At 37.5% G+C, this 21,146-nt stretch overlaps 1 protein-coding gene across 4 annotated transcripts in view; it reads left to right on the top strand.

Moving 5' to 3' along the window:
* The first annotated feature begins 3,775 nt into the window (after nucleotides 1–3,775).
* LOC593776 overlaps nucleotides 3,776–21,146 on the top strand; it is an 81,381-nt gene continuing 64,010 nt past the window's right edge. For all 4 annotated transcript variants that reach the window (XM_030993269.1, XM_011666246.2, XM_030993270.1 and 1 more), the window contains exons 1-2: nucleotides 3,776–3,923; nucleotides 8,351–8,452. In XM_030993269.1, coding sequence (XP_030849129.1) covers nucleotides 3,913–3,923; nucleotides 8,351–8,452 — 113 coding nt within the window. In that variant the 5' untranslated portion in view covers nucleotides 3,776–3,912. The remainder of the gene's footprint in view (nucleotides 3,924–8,350; nucleotides 8,453–21,146) is intronic.

Here is a 21,146-nt window from a genome sequence, read left to right on the forward strand (position 1 = left end):
TATAAACATAACAAAAATACATTTGTACATATAATTTTAGTAGGAGACCAGCCTGTAGGTCCCGTGACCAATCTCTGGAAACGAAGGTTTGAAAGTGTTTTTGTGTTCCCTGATGAATTCCAAAAATGTATAGTTTGTTATACCTCCGACCTTAAATGAGGGCGCTTTGGTAAAAAAACGTTGAAAGGTCAACGCACTTTTGACCGGTAATTTAATTCACCAACGCAGTTAACCTTATCAAATTGCATATCAAATTACTCGTCTGGACATGAAGATTCCAAAAATGTACATAATTTTAACATAGGTCTTAATAAATTTGCCAATGAACTTTTACATTTACATACAAAAGTTACACATTTACAGATGAAAAATATTCATATAAACAAAATTATAGTTTCACCACAAAAAAAAAACAACTATTTTCTCGACCAGTTTGATTATAAATCTCAAATTATTTCTTTTCCACAATATTCAGTAAACCTATATTCCTCTTCAATTTCCTTTAGAGACAAAAATATATATATATATAAAGAGAAAGAGCTAGAAAACACCTACTACCCCCCGCCCCACACAACATTTAAACACATAACAAGTACAACAGTATACAAAACACACATCAACATAGAACGAACAAATAAACAAAAGTAAAAGAAAAAGAAAAGAAGACAACAAAGAATACCAAAAAAAAAAAAAAAAATAGAGAAGAGAGGAGGGTCAGGAAGTTGTATATTGAGAAAATTAAAACTGAAAACATTTATTCTAAACTTTCCAAGCTTCCCATTTCCTTAAAAGAATTGAAAGTGCATGTGTCTCTTTCCAATGAAAGTTTTTTTCTCTTCATTTCTATTTTCCAACAATCTATATTCTATTTCTTTTGCTTTTGGAGGGTTTCCCTTCTCTCTACTGTGGAAAATCATATCTTTAATCAAAATCAAAATGTGGTTCAATAATTGCTCTGTTTTAAAAGTAGAGTCATCTATTCCTATATGAATTGTTTTCCAGGATAATATCTTCAGAATTGGTAAATTATGTCTATCTCCACATTTCCCCCAGACTTCCGTTATTGTATTACATTCAAAGAATACATGTTGATAAGTTTCTTCAAAATTTTTGCAAAATGAGCACAAACCATTTTCATGGAACCTGAATCTATGTAAATGATGATTTGTATATAAAATATTATGCAATAGTTTGAACTGAAATTCTCGCAGTTTACTACTTAAGGTACACATCCTTGGTTGAAACATATATCTTTTCTACTTCTTTTCTTGGAATATTGTAAAGCGTCATTAAATTGCCGCCTGCCGAGTTTGTTTCTACATTTTTTTAAATTTGACTCTTATATAACATTTTTCCAGTTAAATCTTCAAATGTAAACACTTCTTTGATAAAATAAATTCTAAACTAAAGCCAGTGTGAATTGACTTTCTTAAAGGTTGAAAATTTTGTTTCCATTCATAAAGGGCTACTTTATAAATTTTGTTTACTTTATCAATTTCCACTCTGCTTAAACCTAACATTATAAAATGAGCTTTAGGTTTCAATTCTCCATTTTCATCACAAATGTGATGAAGTCGATATATATTTTTTAAAAACAAAGTTTCCTCAAATAAGGTTTGACCATCTAGTTGAATAAAATTATTATTATACAATATTTCATTCCCTTTGTATCTCTCTTCTGTTTTAACATATTCTTTCATATATATCCATACTTTCAGAAGATTCTGATAAAAGGAAGGTAACATGAGTTTCACTGTATCTCTCCAATAATTGCAATAAAATATTAAATTACCTCCTATCGGTCTCATTGAATATTAAAAGTATTGTTTCCATTTGATATCATGAGTTCCTGTTACAAGCCTTTTTATCCACATTATTCTTTGTGCTTTTACAACCTAAAGTTCATCATTTTGAGCCCACCCTGCTGATAGTCTAAAATCATTGTACTTCTTTTAATTTTATCTTTACCTCTCCACAAGAAATCAAAACATAATTACTTCCATGACCAGACGAGTAATTCGATATGCATATCGATACGATTCCAATATACTTGAATTTCTATTCCTGTTTGACCTTTGTTGACCCCTCACGAAAATGCCCGGGATTTTCAAGGGGGCAGCCTAAGTCAAAATTGTTCAGTTTTCATCAGGGAACACAAAACCACTTTCGAACCTTTGTTTCCAGAGATTGGTCACGGGACCTACAGGCTGATCTCCAGTTATGATACATAGTTCAATGAGATAATAATTATGTATAAGGTTAGTAACATTTCACTAAATGGAAATATATAAGACTTAGCTGTTGTTTCTATCATGAGAAAGATGTGGAAAATAACGTGAAATATACATAGATATACAAAATACTTACCATGTTAGATCATTAGAAGTATGTGAAGTCTCAAAGAAAGCGATGTTCCTTATTATATTGCCTCCGGAGGAGTGCACCGAAAAGAACCAAGATGGAATCTGAAATGAAGCCAAGAGTTTGTTGTTTTGTGTATAGCTATATATCACTCCTTTCTTAACCGAATCAGCGTAATAATTTGCTGTTTCTTCTTCTCTGCTCAAGAAAAAAACAACATGCAACGATTTCAACTTCTTCTGAGAGCTAAATACATTACAGATTAAGAAGAATCCCTTGCGCAAAACATGTTTCTCCGTGTTTGTCCCTCAGTCATGTAGCTAAAAAAAAAAAAAAAACATTATAATTTAGAGCATTGTCACGCGTCATATTACTGTATAGCTATGTGACAAAAAAGCTAGGGGAAGCTAGAGCAGAAGAAGAAGAAGGGAAAGAAGAAGAAGAAGAAGAAGAAGAAGAAGAAGAAGAAGAAGAAGAAGAAGAAGAGGAAGAAGAAGAAGAAGAAGAAGAAGAAGAAGAAGAGTAAGAAGAAGAAGAAGAGAAAGAAGAAGAAGAAGAAGAAGAAGAAGAAGAAGAAGAAGAAGAAGAGTAAGAAGAAGAAGAGGAAGAAGAAGAAGAAGAAGGAGAAGAAGAAGAAGAAGAAAGAGAAGAAGAAGAAGAAGAAGAAGAAGAAGAAGAAGAGGAAGAAGATGAAGAAGAAGGAGAAGAAGAAGAAGAAGGAGAAGAAGAAGAAGAAGAAGAAGAAGAAGAAGAAGCCAAAGAAATATGTAAATAAGAGAGAGGAGAAAAACAAAAGGAAGAAGCTATTAAAAGAAGGAGGAGGGGAAGATGAAGGTCAAAAGAAGGAGAAGAACAATGGAAAGAAACCTCGAAGTCATTTAGGAAAATGCCCATATATTTTGATTAAAAAAAATGCTCATTTTGCCGGTGAGCAAAGCCGATGATTATTTAGGCGTACCTCCCTCTGTTACTCCTCCTACTCCTCCTCATCTTTTCTATCACTCTTTCGCTTTTTTTCTTTGTTTTCCCTCTTCTTTCTTCCTGTCATTATTAGGCTATCACTGGAATCTAGCTTTGAATTATTTCCCTCTCTCTTTCTCTCTACAAAATATTTTCCTGAAAAGATTTTTTCTTTTTGTCTTTCCTTTGTAGACAAACTATGAAAAGATGCGATTGGTAACTGATATAAACCGTTTTATAATAGATCTTTTACTCATAAACACATACAGTGTGAACCTTAGGCCTATGCTCATTACGAAAACTATAGGCCTAGAGGCTAGAGGTCTATAGATCTTGAAATAATAGCAAAATACAATGCTGTACATAGCTCGTACACAAGTGGGCGTGTACTTCCACACGTAAATAAAGCAAACATTCAAAAAGTGCTATATCTCCATCTACGGTTTCTGATGGCCAATATTGTTAATCTCCATAATAACATGGCGGAAGCTTCACTGGCGTCCAAAATGATCTCTTTCTCTCAATAATTTCGGACAAAGTGACCCCTTAAATAGGATAAATACTGGGATTTTAACATCGTCACGAGAAGCCATGACCGATAGGTAAGGAATGAAATGATTTTCGTAATATTTTGACTGTATGATAAGGTTTCTAGAGAACCGTTTTCATCAATTCATTTTCGTTCGCGATCTTCGTTGAGATTCAATTTCAATTTCCAGTGCAGTGGCATTGCAGTGGTGATGATGTGAGTTGGAATCTTGCTCTTGCGAGTAGATTCTAAACGTAATAATTCAGCATCCTCTGTTTCATAATTATGCTCTCATTCTGTTTTCATCCTCTATCATCAAATTGAATTCACTTGTAGTTATAGGGTCCATTTTCAATTCATTTTGACTTGGTATCAAAACTATAAATATCACTCCTTACTAACTCTAGACTCTGGTCCTTCCAAGTTCCAGTGAATTTTCAGCATTGATGAAGTGGAATTTAGAAGGGGGGGGGGGGGGGGGGGGGATTTAGGAAAGAGTTCCATCTCTAGATCTAGACTATATTTTGAGAATTAATTTAGAATAAAAGGTAAAATTACTCTCTTCTCCACTCTCCAGGCACGATAACATAAAGTTAGTGCCACTCTATCATCCAGCAAATAAAAGCAAATTTGGAGCCAATTAGATCTAGGCCTAGTTGAATTAGAATGAGCTGTGCCTGTGTCAGTGTGAGTGCGAGTGTGTGTGTGGAGCAGATCTAGTTTTCTACATAGTATGTACATGTAGGGACACTGATTTTCCGTTTTAAAAAGTGACCTTTTCCTTTTCAGAAAATCTGGAATTCTGTGAAATTCCGTTTTGCCACTGATAACCACTCAAAAACATACGGACGGGACTGGATAAACTTAATGCAAAATGCTAGTGAAAATATACAAAAAATTATCAAATGTTTACCTTTACCAACTTCAAATTCGAACTTAGACAAGCAGACTAAAGTTAGCGGATTGTGTCAGAACACGACACATTCCTGACGGAACGATAAAGATACAGACTGAGTAGTACCAACGTCAACGAAAACATTTCAGGCTTGGCTATCATGTCAGCGATCGATCGATTTTTGGCGCACATACATAAACTGTACAACAGCGTGTGTACAATCTCGCCGCACTTAGCGCCCGCTGCTGCCGTGTGTGTGCCTAGTATTACGTCTACGTAATACTAGGCGCCTACATGTAGCTGGCATAATAGCATCGATTCGCTGCTATTTGTACCATGTTTTGTGTCACGATCTCTATTGGTCCAGCGAATCAAAATTGCAGCGCTCTGTCTCTTAAAGGGACTTTGTGACATTGGTCAGATGAGAGATAGTGGTGCTAAGGTAGTGACTTCAATGCTAGATGTACAATTAAAGATAATCTGAAAATTTGAGTGAAAACGGATCATTATTCATGGTAACAATTGGGGAAAAACTGATCGATTCCTTAATTCTCCCAACTATATCATTCTACTTCTATTCTGCTACTTGTCAAAGCTTGTTCAGCATCAAGACAAGGACAATTTAATTACATTTTAGGTGAATGTAAATCGTCACAAAGCAATAAAATGGCTCTACATTCCATTCCAGACAGTTAAGTGTTGACAGATTTTTATAGCCTGTTTTATGTATTTTTGTCATGGAAAAACGGTTGGGAGAATTTACTGTTAATCACTGCTTGAGGGTGCCTCATATCGACGCCTTCAAAGAAAACCATAGATATCTTTGTGGTTTGAGAATTTGTTCAGGATTTTTGCATGTCAGAGGGTTAGTATAGTAGAAGGAATATAGTAAGTAACATTTTATACAAAAATTCAGCAATTTTTTTCATCAACCTTCAACAATGTTACCGAGTCACTTTAAGAACCTGACCAATATCGCTAAATATTCGGAGTTATTAGCATGATTTTATGCCCAATATTTTATCACTGCATAACAAATCACAAAATAGTGTAAGTTTTACGATTTTCTTCTTAAAAAATGAAAAGTTTTGAGGTGAAAGGGGTTTTCCGCAGTTTTCCGTGATCGCGGAAAGTCAGTGTCCCTATACATACTGTATACATGTACATGAACATGTACAACTGAACCATACTGTCTTGAACTACATGTAGAATCTCTATCCTGCCTACAATGTATGTTAAAGGCTGCGTCGAGTACTAGCACTGTTGACAACTACTCGAGTACGATTTCTCATACTTGAATTGGGGTGTCTGATCGCGCACCCGATGTCGTGTACTAAAATCCTTCCCATAGAGATTGCACGCATCCCTATGCAGTCTACACTGTACGTGCACTGCGAGATCATGCAAAATTGGTCAATGATTTTATGAACAAATTGAAATTCAAACCTTTAGGGCTCGTGATCCTGAAGGTGAAACTCAATAAATGAGGTGTCATGTGAAAAAGCAGGTTTTTCTCCATATTCCCCAAAGGGCAGCACCCCCAAAATTCTAAAAATATCTTGGTCAAAACAGTGATTGAAATGTTGTTTGCATTCTAGCTCCAACATTTTCCACTTTCCTGAACCATGCCCCCGGGCTTACATTTATGTCCGGCTAGACGTAAGGAAAAGATCTATGCACTTATTTTCTCGCTAGCCCCAAGAGATTACTCGCCCCAACAGTTTAAAATACCCTTCCCCCTATTTGTTGGATCAGCTATAAATTAGGGAGGCGTGCGCCGTGCGTCCACTTGGTCCAAACCACAACAAAGGCTTCAGTCATAAGCCTGGGCGAGATTTGAACCCGGGATCTTTGGTTCGACAGGCAGAGGCTTTATTGACTGAGCCAAAGTTTTGCCAAATCCGCCTCCTTTAAACATGTAGGGTAAAAGTATCCCAGGCCCGTCTCCGAAAACTCATGCGGTTTTACTTCGAGTTGCAGTTGAAGGCGCTTATTTGATAATAATAATAATAATAATAATAATAGTAACAATTACGGCTGTGCACAACAGTGTAATAAGGTACCCGAGTACACTCCCAGGCTTACAAGCGAATATTCAAATATTCGGACGCCATGTTTTTTTTAATTTTAAAAAAAAATTAAAAATATTTTTTTATCATTTTTTTATCATTTTTTTTGTTTTGATTTTTGATTTTTTTGTTGCCACCACCATACCACTGGAGCAGTATCCCAAGTCCATCGCCGAAAACGCATGCAATTTTACTTCGAGCTGCAGTTGAAGGTGCCGATTTAATAATAATAACAGTAAACAATGCTGTTTTAAAAACCAAAGATGGCAGAATAATCCATTTCCTTCAAGTCCAAACAGAAATCCGGACATTTGGTCCCAGTTTCTGAGTGGTGAGTTTGACAGTGCTTGAGTTGGGAAATATTTTTACCGACGGTACCATGCCATCGGCCGCCACTCTCCCTGGCACAGCTAAGCGTTGGCCTGGACAGTGCCAGGTGACCGGGAATTTTTTATTTTTTTTTTTTTTTTTTTTTTTTTACGGCCGAATATTCGAGTACGAGAAATCGTACTCGAATAGTTGTCAACCATGCGGGTACTCGAGTATTCGACTACTACTTGTCGCAGCCTTACTTTAATGCAACAGTATTATTTGTAGCGCAGTGAATGAAAGCAACAAAGGTTTTGTCGAAGGCAGTTGCCATTCATGTAATACACAATGTACAGGGTGTACATGTAACTGTACAAACAAAACATGTATGCTTTTTTGTGGCAGTTTTCCACGCCATTTCTGAGCGAGACTTCCAAGGTGTGTACTGTATGGAAGCCACCTATTAAAAACTCAATCAGTGGCGGAAAGTGATTGAGGAAGACTTTCAGGAATGTTGACTTTTCAGGAAATTACCCCAAATACTGCTGCCTGCCTGAAGAGCTTCACAAGTGTCTGTAATTTAAGAATTACTTCAAGGTAGTTGTTTCCAAGAATAACTTCCAATGATAGCAAGTACATGTGTACATGTACATGAATAAAGCAACATGCACAAAACAAGAATGAAAAACAAAATGGATGACTTGTGTATACATTTGCACACCTGCACGTCCTTGATTGTTCTTGTTTGAGTGAATTGTTGACCAATTTTTTACCCTTTTTACCCTTTTTTTACCTTTTATTACCCTTTTTTTTACCCCCAACCTTTTTAACTCTGTGCATGAATTTGAAATACATTTTGTACAGTTTGTACTGTACATACCGGTACATTGTAGTGTACCTATACATTGTGTATATATATGCGGAGAATTTCTTGAAGGGCTGTTTGGGACATCATACAAACTACAATTTCCTCATAGTTTATGTTTATGTTTATTTGTTTGTTTTATGTTTTATATTTGTTTTACAAGGTAGAATGGGTAGAGGGCTGTTTTAGACTAATTTCCTCTATGTTTTTTAATATTGATTTACTTTGTTGCTTATCTTTTTATCGGGTACTACATGTATTAGGGTGGAGGATTTCTCAAATGGCTGTTTGGAACACAATGACGTAAACTAGAATTTCCTTGTTGTTGATATTGGTTTGTTTTGTTGTTTTTATGTTTACAGGGTAGAATGGGTGGAGATCATCGAACCCAAGACACAGCGGCCCATGTACGGCAACCTGAGGACCGGGGAGCTGGCATGGGAACCCCCCTCCAGCGCAAAAGTGTAAGTCTTTCTTCCATTCTTTTTTGTATGTTAGAAGATGAAAGAGAGAGAGGGAGGAAGAGAGAGAGAGAAAGAGGGAGGGAGAGGGCGAGAGAAAGAGGGGAAGGAGAGAGAGGGCGAGAGAAAGGGGGGGGGGGGGGGGGGGAGAGAGAGAGAGAGAGAGAGAGGAGGGGGAAACCCACTACTCACTACTCATTGGATTATGTACAGTATAGGAACCTACTGTACGTTGTATGGATGTGAGAACCACCGCCAAGGGCATGAGTAAGATCCTTTTTTTTTCTCTTCTTTTTTTTTCTTTATGTGTTTTATTGAACAATAAAAAACAATCACAATATTTACAAGTTATTATAAAAACATTAAAAAAAAAGCAGTAAAACGCAGATCAAAACCTCACGAAAAGTAAATTTACAACATTTACAACATTATAAAACAGGATTATTAGACAAACTTCCATTTTTAAAAGTGCAAGGGCAGTTTGTTTTTCTTTTTTGCAAGACGATATTCAAGATCTTTATTATAGTCAATGTAAGTTCTGAAACCCTGAAAATTGGGGTAAGATCCTTTCTTGATGTCTGCATGTACAGTACTTGTACTGTGCTTGTACATTTATTTTTAGGGAGTGAAGTGTGAGAGAGAAAGACTGAGAGAGATAAAGAGAAAGTGTGAAGGGGGGGGGGGGGGGGGGAGAGGCAGCGAGGGATACGGGAGGAGTGGCAGAGATTGAGGTGCAACAATTTGATACCTGAAATGTACTCTTCATACTATCATACCCTGCTTGTGAACCCAAACAACGCTGCAAAGTTCTGTGAACTTTGTAATGAAGACCATCTGGGTACATTTGTACATGCCGTCTGTAACAGTACCCATTCCGTGCACACCCACACATGTACATATTTCAGTAGGAAGTATCTATTATGACTACACAATGCCTACACAAACAATGACATTCCTCTGAGATTTCATACTGTGAATATACTGTATGAAACGTTCAAGGCTCTTTTCTTATTATTCCATTGGTGACCTGTCCCAGGTCATTGTTTTTCATGTTTGTTTTCGTATTTTTGTACTCTCACAGATTTGGTGAGCAATGTTTTGTTTGTTTTTTGTTTGGAACAGCAATCAGATAGGATTGTGATTTGAACTTTTGATACTTGTTCAGTGTACTTGTTTTGACCCCAAGACTAAAGGTGAATGTACATGTAGTTACCGGTATAATACCTACAAGTGGGCCCTCTTTTACAAATTTTGTTATTATCAATAACAAGTAACAATAACTGTTATTTATGGCTGAGAGCAAATTTGTTTTTTCCTTCATTTTTTCAATTTTTTTTCTTCCTTTTTTTTTAAATGGAAAAAAACACATGAAAAACATACCACTAAAATGGTATTTTTCTGAAATAAAAAAAACAAAAAAACAACATAAATGCGTGTGGCCATCTTGAAAAATAGCTTGACTGGCTATCCAGGGGGTCGGGGAAAATTTACCGAGCGGCCATTTTGAAAAAAGAAAAAAAGAAAAAAGGCCTCGTCCTACTTTCAAAAAGAGCAAGAAGTAAACATTTTTTTGTATAGGCCTTACCGGTAACTTTTCTCTTTATACAATTACATGTATCATCAGAAGGGGTGCTGGTCCGAGAATAAGGATCGTTCACATAAACGAGGATCGTCTTCGTAAATGAGGACAGACACATCCTAAAAAAATAAGGAGCGCCGAAAAGCGGTTAATCGTTACTATTGGTGAGATTTTGTCTGCATTTACGAGGATATCCTCGTTTATGCGGACGATCCTCATTTTCGCACCAGCACCCCTACTGTTGGTACACAAATTAAAATTCTGGATTCCTGCTAATGGACCATAATGTGTATGGCATGCATCCGGCATATTACATTTTATGCACACAAGTACAATTGTAATGTACATATTTGCATTTCCTGTCTGGAGATTCTGATCAACAAGGAAATGAATTCCTGAGATACTTGAGACTCAATGAGCTTCTGTGTACAGTATATCCTTGACAAATGGAAAAGGAAGAACTTAATACAACGGAAACCATTCACAAGGGACAGTAATATCTCAAATAATTGGAAATGATTCAATTACATGTAAGCCTACACCATCAGTTTGCTGTTGACTGTTGTTGCCACCTTTCGATGGTCATTAATTTTTTCCTTTATCATGTCCAAATAGTCCATGGTAAACAGACGTGTAGCCTTTTCCATGATGATGAACAGTGTAGGCCTTTAAATGATAATAATAATAATAAAAGTGTGTTCTTGTATAAAGCCCTCATGTCTGTCAAATTTGACACTCTTGGCGCTCCACGATTATTACCCTGGCTTTAGCAAGGCTGCCATTACATATCATTCAAGGAATTTGTTTCTACTTCACATGAGTGGAGACTGGAGAGTGGTACAATGTACAATGTACATGTACATGTATACAACATTTGTAAATTTGTAAATGTTGTTGGCCAGCCTACAATTGAAAAGTCTTCAGTGTACAATACAGTACATGTAGGCAAGCACTGTATCAGACTGTACATACAGTGTACATGTACACTGTACATGTACACGTACAGGTGTACATATACATGTACAGTTGTACACATGGGCGTCAATCCTTACGTAATACCTATTGTTCGGGGGGGGGGGGAATGAATAGATCATCCCCCGGAACAATAGGTATCAATTACAGATTTACGCCCATGGTTGTACATACAGTATGTACATTACATTGTACATTTTAGTCAAGACATTCTGTACTGAACTCTGAACTTCTGTTTGAACTTTGAGGACGGAGGGGTGAGAAGGAAGTCTATGTTTTATGTTTAAATGCACCTGTAAACAATGCAAATCTGTACCGGTAATCTGCAATTCAATGATTACAGGAAGGCCTAAATTTACATTTGTACAAGGATAAATATTGTACACTACTACATGTACATGTACATGTATGAATTATAATTTTTTTATTGTGAAAGGGGTGATTTCTCCAATCAGATTGTATGGGAGGCTGGTGAACCATTCAGGAACAAATGAGTGGAGCAACAGAGGCAAGGCCACCTCACTCAAACACCATGGCAAGCAAGGGGGCTTCAAAAACTGTTGCGTTAGTCATGCCAAAATAATAAATTTAGCGGTCCTGCTGCTCCGTTATATATCGCCCTCGGGGTAATCTGCAATTAAGACGCATGGATTCGCTCACTGGAGCGGCAACGTGATGACGATGTCTGCGTGAAATTGTCAACTTCATTGATAAGTAATGACGAATGTAGCGTCCTTTGTTCATAGCCGTTTCAGTTCGGACGCTGTATTTGCATTTTGCATTAGGTTTGGATGGGAAAGGTATTGCTTGTAATTTGAATTGATTGCTGTTCTTGTTTCATTGTACGTTTGTTTGTGAGTGAGAAATAGAGATTAATAAATGAGTATGGATGAAAAAGGAAATGTGATGTAGAGGGGGCAAGATACACAGAGAGAGAGAGAGAGAGAGATAAAGAAATAATGTTAGAGCAACAGAGAGAGAGAGAGAGAGAGAGAAAGGAAGTGTGGGGGGGGGGGGGGGTGGCAGAAAGGGCAGGAGATGCAATACATGTAAATGACAAAAATAAAAACAGAAATATGGACATAATGTACATGTACAGTACTTGTACATGAACAATGGAGGCCTACACGCACACATGTGTACATGTTTATGCATGTTTAATGTAGCAGATTGATTGAAATGTGATTACCATGAAATCAATTTCAAACTTGCAAGTACTAGTAAAGAACACTCTAAGTGCTAAGAATCCCACTCAAAGCCTACATGTACAGGGGCAGATAGAATTCATGGAAATCGGCCTTTAGCCTTTTTTAGAGGCCTCAAAAACAAGGTAAATTCAAGTCCATCCACAATATTACCCAGGTTGCTACATGTACATGACAGATTCAGGGCACTTGTAATTAAATATCAGAAAGGTGTACATGTAGCCGCTGTATTTCTCATTCTGACATGCGATTAGCATCTCGACCTGTAGTGAAGAGCCTACTGACTGTACGATACATGTATAATCCAGGGAGATTACTGTATAATGGATGGACCCCTTCGTGCCTAATACTAGGTGGGTTTTCATTATCTCAAGCTGACCAAATAACGAACTGATTGTTTTAGCCTGAAGTTTGCAGATCTGCATTTTCATCGACTCTATTTTTTTGGGCCGAAGTGTGAGTTTTGTGCTTGCGCTCTCTGGTCAGATGGAGGGCGGCGCTGGATCGATAACATTTGTTGTGGTTTTCTTCAGGTGTTCTTCAAGGGAAGACTGATACCCCCAAGACTTACAGACCTGAATTCACAAAGGAGGTTTGTCGACAAACCTAGGTTTATGTGCGTCATATGACGCTAATTAACATGTTTCAGACCAAGGTTTGTCTTAACCTTGGTCTGAAACGCATCAAAACGCATCATATGACGTAAACCTACAGTAGGTTTGTTGACAAACCTCCTTTGTGAATTTGGGCCAATGTGTACAAGTTCTGTACAAAAAATGCATGCACAGAGCTGATGAACGTTTTAGGGGCAATAAAGCTAGAATTTGGGTTCCTTTTGTCTCCATTTGCCAAATAGCTTAAAGATTATTAAAATCAAGTCAGTTTCAAAACTGCAAGTAGTGGGATAATTTGCTAGCTCGAGCTAGTGAAAACAGGCCCACGTTAGCGATTCATGCCACGTTTCTCACTGTTCGTCTCTCCTCCGTGGGGTCCGTTGGAAGCCGGGCTTGGATATTATTCTAAGCCATAGCCCATTGCAATAATTAGCCTAGAATCCACTTTGATGTCTCTTTCTCTTTCTGTCTCTTGCCATCTTCTAATCTCTGTCTCTCTCCATCTCTCACTTTCTCCCTCTGAGTCTCCCTCTCTCTCAAATTCTCAAGAAACAAAAATCAGGACAAAACATCTTTTCACATACTGTACAGTACTGAAAAATTGCACAACTTGGTACAGGTATGAATAATTTAACTGTACATATCTAAATATGAAGGCTTATGGTAATACCCCTCTCCCACCCCCCCCCCCACTCTCTCTCTCTCTCTCCCTCTCTTATAGCATCCTTCTCTCTCTCCCTCCCTCTCTCTCTCCCTCTCTTTAAGCATCCTTCTCTCTGTACACATCCTCCTCTTCCCCATCCCCCTGAAGGCTATACACAGTATAGTGCTACAAATGCAGTGTGCACAGTGCAACTTTGCTTTTATATTATTTCACCTTTTCTTTCTAGAAACAATTGTTTTTCTTCTTGCGCTTTTCCCAAGTCTCCCCTGCAGTGTAGAGTACATGTAATCATACACATGTCACATACACCAGCATTAGTGCTGTCCCCTGCAGAGGGTAAAAGAGTAGAGGGTTGTTTTCACACTAGACTTTTAAAATGTATACAATGTATAATTTGCGTGAACTACTCTCTAATTGAAATGCAAAGGCTGTCGATTCTCAGGAATGCATGCAGAGATAATGTCCATTGATGTTCAGTACAGGATGTACCTGTACATTGTACATGTATATGTACATCTATCTATATTCTACATGTACATTGAGTATTGTTGCCTTTTATATTCCTTACAAAGGTATTATTAAAGCACCTTTCAGGGAATAATTTTCCTGGTATCGCATCGCAATTTGCTATGCATTTTTGCATGACTGCTATACAAAATATCTTTTGTGTAGCAGTTTTCTTCCATAGAAATGTACAGAATTTCATTTTAAATATTCATCCATCGGCTGAAATTGCTAATCAAAAAATTTGAGGAAAATTATTCCCTGCCTTTTAGGTTTCCTACTTTAATACCTCCTTGTACAGACCGTGCATTGGGTCATGTTTCCACTAGCCTTTGTTAGTCTTGAAGAAATACATTTTAGTTGTGACTTTTTATACTGCATGAAGTACAGGTGTATTATTCTTTTATTTTAATCTGATGACCTGGACAGATGAGCCTAGCTACATGTAAAGCTTTTCCACAACACCTGTACAGGGTTTATGTCATGTTTCCACTAGCCATTGTTTTTGTTTAACATACACATTTTGTAGCTTCCTGCAGCATTGTTCCTACTTTGTCACCTTAGGGTTAGCCTTTTACTTTTCAGGCATGTAATACGCTGTGTTTCCATGAAGCTATTGTTAGTTTGGACTATTCTACAACTTTGTACAAGAGGATTACATGGATGGCTCGTTCCCACTAGCCATTGATCAGTGTTGAAGCTTCCTGCCTCATTGTTCTCAGCTTACAAACCCTTTTAAAGCTGAAAGCTGAAACCCGATGGGCATGTCTGTCTGCATCCCATAATGTTCTCCTATTCTCTATATAATGGATCCTTGAAAGGTTTCTTGTCTGCCTAATGTGTACAAGTACTGTTTATAGTGTCTTTCACCAACATGTACAATACATACATGTACACACTGTACACTACATATTTTATTCACAGTCACATTAACATACATGTAATGTACACTGTACATGTACATGTACATAGTATGCTAGTGACATTGCTTCTTAATATAAAAATTTGTATTCAAATGGCCTGTACTTGTTTTGCAAGCTGACTTATTCTGTAGAGTCATGCATTTAATTGTGATCACAGTGCAATCCTGCTCCATCCCCTCTCCCCCAAAATAACAAAAAATAAAGGAGAAGGTGCACACAAAAATTGGAGGTATCATTTCATGTAATAAACGTCTATTGTACATGCACATGTGGGGCTCTAATAAAGCTTTGTAAAGAAAAAATACCAAGAAAAAAAAATCAAATAAAAAAACACAGCAACACAATGCCTGGCAAAGCAAAACAAAACAAAACAACATAACACAACTATTACAGGGGGTGTGGCCTCCTACAGTTTTTGAATATTATACTGGGAATCATTTGTGTTCATAGTCATACACCCATTTTGCACACGAATGCAAATCATTCTGTACTTGTACATACAGTATGATGTACATTGTAGACGCCCATACATTTCAGAGTTGTTTCCAACTTCAAAGCAATCGCTTTTAAAAGGATCTTTACACAGCCTTCACAGCACAAAGCTTGATTCTGCAGATTGCGGTTAATTTCTGCCAATTAATCGTCTCAGGAATCAATTTCCCCTCTTCACTTCAGCCATAAAAAGACTCGCCATTTCACGCATGAGCTCCCTGTCTCAATTCCCAATTTCCCATTTTACTGCTGCACTGACAATACTTGCTTTGGTCACTAATCGCTCCTTCCGAACGAACGCAGAGCACTGAAATGGCAACGTTCGAGTTACTGTAATACCCCCATTTTGTCTGTCGTTTGGCATGACCACTGCTAATTAAGGACTAATTAAGAGCGAGAGAAATGACTTGTGTGCATACTATACATGCAGGTGGATTGAGTGCTTTATTATGTATCGAGGGGCTGGAGCAGGGATTGCAATGTGGTATAGAGAAATAAGAGAATCACACAAATATTAGCTCAGACTGCTTGACTTAATCTTTACTGTGATAATGTATACGGTAGAGAGGGATGGGATGGAAAGAGGGGGGGGGGGGTGAACATTTTGTATTATAAGCCTAAATCAAAAGAAAATTAAAGATAAACTCCAGTTCTGGTAAAAAAAAGGAAAATTAATTCTCACAGAATCAAACGAAACTTACACTGAATGTTCAAGATAACAAATAAATGACATGTGTCAAACAATTTTGGAAGAAAATGTATACTGGCTGAGTAATGAGCATCCAGAAAGACGAGGAAATCAAGGTACGGTAGTGCTAGCCCCAACACCATGTGTGTTGTCCCATATATAGCTTTCTGTGTACAGCGCTTGTTACTTTACCAAGACTTGGCCAAATTTATTATGATTTTGATGACTCCAGAACCTTGCAGTGCTATACATGTACATGTATGTACATGATCAACTGTTTCTGATCCATTCCACACCTTTTCTTTCACAATGCAATCGCATTACCAGAACTGGAGTTTATCTTTAAGATCGCTTTGTTTCATCATCAGTCCTTCAAATCAGCTATGCATTCCAAACATCATTTGGCCGTAGTGAAGACGATTTGACATTTACTGTAATTAACGTTGTATAAACCACCCTTGTGTATTATATATTTTTCGCCTTAAAAAAAAAAAAAAAAATTGATGTAAATAAAAAACAGTAGGGGACCTAGGATAGAACCTTGTGGTACACCATGTAGTAGAAGAAAAATTGGAGGAATTATTAATAAACTACATATTGAGATCTATCACAAAGATTACTTTCAAACAAGATGACAGACAAATTTGAGTGTTGTTCTAGTTTCCGAGTGGTGAGTCAACACACTGATTACCGAGCTGGGAGACATTGCCAGGCATAGCGCCAGGTGGAGGGGCATAAATCGAAACTTAAAACGGTTTACAGTAGGCCTACATGTACAGTACATGTACAATGTACATGTACATGTACATACTGTAGTTTAATGATAGAATATTCTCCTGGATAAAGAGGCAATAATAAAAGCTTTGCTGTTGAAGAAATTATGCAGTACCTGCCCATTTTGATTACAAATTGAATGAAATATTAAGACAGAGAAGGGGGGGGGAGGGTTAGAGGTGAGGAAGGAGGATAGAGAGAGGGGGAGAGAAAGGGGGGGGGGGGGGGAAGGAAGAGAGGGGAATGGTGGATAAAAAACAAAAAAAAAAAAAACAAACATGTTTAGCGTCCTGTTTTTTCAAAAAATAGGAAGGAGGAGGCCCTTTTTTTCTTCTTTTTTTTCTTTCTTTCAAAATGGCCGCTCAAAATGGCCGCTCGGTACATTTTCCCTCACAGTCGGGCTATTTTTCAAGATGGCCGCCGACATTTTTTTTTTTTTTTTTTTTTTTAAAATCAGAAATAGATCCATTTTAGCAGTGTTTTTCATGTTTTTTTCTAAAAAAAAAAAAAAAAATCAAAAAAAAAAATCAAAAAAAAAATCAACAAAATCAACCAAAAAAAAATAGGAGGCTGCCCCCAAAAAGGAAGCGGGTGGGGACGCTAAACATGGATATTTTTTTACATGGCCTAAGAAGGGAAAGAATACAGGGGAGGAAGAGTACATTTTACATTAGGAAGGAAGGGCAAGAGAGAAGGTGAAGGAATGGGAGGGGGGGGGGGAGGGGTCAGAAATGATTTAGAGTGAAAGAGAGAGAGAGAGAGAGAGAGAGAAAGAAGAAGAGAGAGAGAGAGAGGAGAGAGAGAGAGAGAGAGAGAGAGAGAGAGAGAGAGAGAAGAGAGCTGTCACCAAACCCATTATCAATTCTGAAGTTCAGGGCCAGGCCTACAGTACTGTAATGACTTCATTGCAAGATGCTGGCAAGATATGTTTTGATGCCATTTTAGAGGCTTATCTTTAGCATCCCGGGAATGTCATTTCATAAAATTCATAGAGCTACACATGTACTGAAGGATGACAAGTTAAAGTACATGTATGCATGCATTTATTCTGAAGCTATGTCAGGTGTGGGGTAAATACTTTTTTTTAAACTACAAACATTTTTAGAATTCTTTTTCACTATTTTCGAGACTCACCTATACATGTAGATCTATAGGAAATTTATTTTTGTTTACATTTTATTATGCTGGTTTAGTAATTTAGGAATATATTGCTTTTTCAATTCTTTTGATAATTTGCTTTTTCAACAAGAATTGTTCACGCGTAGGTAAATGTATGATATGATAATGTTGTGAAATAATATTTAAAGTGGATATGTACAGTACAGGTGTACATGTTACATGCTATGCATGTACATGCACATACATGTACTGTACATTTCATAATGTACATATTGTACATTACATGATGCACATACTGTACATGTACATGTACATGTACATTTGGGTACAGTACATTCACTTCTGCTTGTAGTAAGAAGTTTATGAGACAATTACTGGCATGAATATTCATGAGCTGTGGCCTGTCAACAAGCTCTTTAGGGCCCTGATTACAAACCTCATCACCTGGGCAGTGTCACCTGATATCATGCCTTGTGTCACCTGACTTCATGCCTGACAGAAACCATCATCAGCGGCAATGTCGCATCGTTAACAAGGGATGACAACCAAAGCAAAGGGCCAGTTGAAAGCAAACAATGTTGACTATGTGCACATGTCGCTTCATGTAATGAACAGAAGCAAATCCTCTCCTTGACATTGACAGTACTATTTGTGAGCATCACTCTACCATTATAATGGTGTATTATAAATATCCCAGTGCTAGATTTCTATATTACTTTGAGTACTTTCCTTTTTTCTTTGAGTACTTTTTTCTTTCTTTGAATACCAGTACTTTTTTCTTCTTCGGATTCCCCTCTCCTCCCGGCCCTTCGCCTATTTCTTTTTTACCATCCTACACCCAAAATTTTGTTAGTAAACTTCTTGAATACTATTATCAAGGTATTACAGGAAACTACAGGGCTCTGTTTTTAACTTTAACGTAAAAGAAAGAAAAGATTACCAGCTGGGCAGTCAGGTCAATGAGGTCATGTGTTTTGGTTAACCAATTTCAACTGTTGATGGTCCTATTATTAAACCTGTTGAAAACTGAATTCTTGCATTTCCATTGGCTTTAATACAGGGACCATCCGGTTCCCGTGGGCAGTGGGTTAAAATATAAATCACATAAAATTATGGTAACCATTGTTTTGTTGTAGTTGCCACATACATGTACAGTAGGCAACCTACAATGTAGGCAGAAGTACATGTACAATGTTCTGTAAATCTGAACACATGTATATGTACACATTATGGTTGTCCTGGAGGAATATCAGTGACATCTGGGCAGCTGCTATTTTGAGCACTTGAAAGGAAACAAAGAAATTCAAGCCAATTTGAATGAATTTCTTACATCACCCTCTAAACATGTTCGCGCATGTACTGGTACAAGCATGTGCATGTCATCAAATACGTGGGCCGAGGGCAGTAAACAAGAGTATGACAGCACATTAATGTAATACATAGTGCTGAAAGAAGTCCGCCATCACTGGTGTATTTAAATAAACTGACAATGTAGGAGAATCAACAACACACTAGGCCTGTTTTCATCAGCTCCAGATAACCCGCTATTAGAACTATCTCGATCGCAAATTATCCAGTTAATTTGCGTCTTCATCTACCCGAAGTTGCAATTAGCAGGATATTTGGCCGAGATAATCATCTCAAGATATCTCGGGCTAGTTTGCTAAATATCCTGCTATTTTTCTGGTGCATCTTCACCAGCCTGAAGACTCGCACTATGCGCGAACGCCGACCAAAATATATAAAGATGAAGTTGAGTTCTGGTCATGCGCTTGCATTGTGAAATAAACGGTGTGGAATCGACCAGAAAAGGTTGATCATCTAGCATTATAAGAATTTGTGTGTATTGCAAGGTTCTGGAATCATTAAAATGATAAGAATTTGGCCAAGTCTTGGTAAAGTTACAAACACTGTACACAGAAAGATGTATATGGGACTACACGAACACGTGGCGTAAAAATCCCACCCCCGAGTTTTACGATGTTACATGACATATTTAGAATATAAAGGCATTTGAAGAGCCATGCTTTTCAAGGAACATGTCTTATCTGATGTTCTTCCACACTCGCATAATAAGAATGATAAGCTCACAAATTATTTTTTTACCTCTTCCCAGAACTCAACCTTCTCTTTTTAAAAGCTAATTTCTGGAGCTTGAGTTTCAAGTCTCGAGCTGATGAAGACGCGATTTGTAACTTAGGGATTATTTCCCAAATAAGAAATAGCGTGCTATTTGGCAATTTTGAGCTGATGAAAACAGGCCTACTGACATCTTCCATCAAACCACTTCTCTGGTTTCAACACGAGAGTGACTTGGATGACTGGTAAATGTCTCTTTGGGTGCGCAAACTCGTGTTGACATTCAGGCTAAATGTAGCCAACTAGACATACATGTTCAAGCAATGGTAGAGGGGATGTTATTCAATGGCTTTAGTACTTGAATGGGAAATGGAAATGCTTAAAGGTCGTGGGTTCAATCCCTGACACTCCACTCCATTTCCAGGGAGAAATGGAGATCCGGGGGTGTTTCATATAAAATTGTCAGGAATAACTTTGAGCATCCCATTTGGCTCTTCATATTCAAATCAATTATAAAGTCCTTCGTAACATTAGGCACAGCTTTATGAAACCCCCCCCCCCCCCCCACCCCCCCCCCACCCCACCCCCCGGTACTACTGGTGACAAAAAACAATGTAATGTAAAACAGGAATAAATTAAGTGAAGTAAAGGGAAAATAAAATAAAAGATGCAGGAATTCCATGAATGTATTTAAGCTTTTCCTGAAAAATCAAGTATTAAAAAGATTTTGAAAATGCATCAGTCTTAAATTTTGAATTCCAAAGAGGTATAGGAAATATACATGTATGTAAGTGGACTTTCCATTTCATGTTTTATTTTTATTTGTCTCGTATTTTTTCCCAGAGCTCAGTTGGAGCTTTCAAGAGCTTAATTGCTTTCCACTCCCAGTCTCCCACATGTATGTACATGTACATCTACATGTATCACCGCTACCGAGTCTGATTCTGAAACTTGCAAATTCGCTGAGTGTTTACACTTTTACACTTGGCAGTAATGTGTTTATACTAGGCAATCACGGGCTCATCGCGGAGTGAGGCACCGTCAAGGGGTCCTCCGTGGAGCTGACAACTCACTTTCATTCGAT

This window comes from Strongylocentrotus purpuratus, unplaced genomic scaffold, assembly GCF_000002235.5.
Source record: "Strongylocentrotus purpuratus isolate Spur 01 unplaced genomic scaffold, Spur_5.0 spur5_scaffold_20, whole genome shotgun sequence".
NCBI classification, from domain to species: domain Eukaryota; kingdom Metazoa; phylum Echinodermata; class Echinoidea; order Camarodonta; family Strongylocentrotidae; genus Strongylocentrotus; species Strongylocentrotus purpuratus.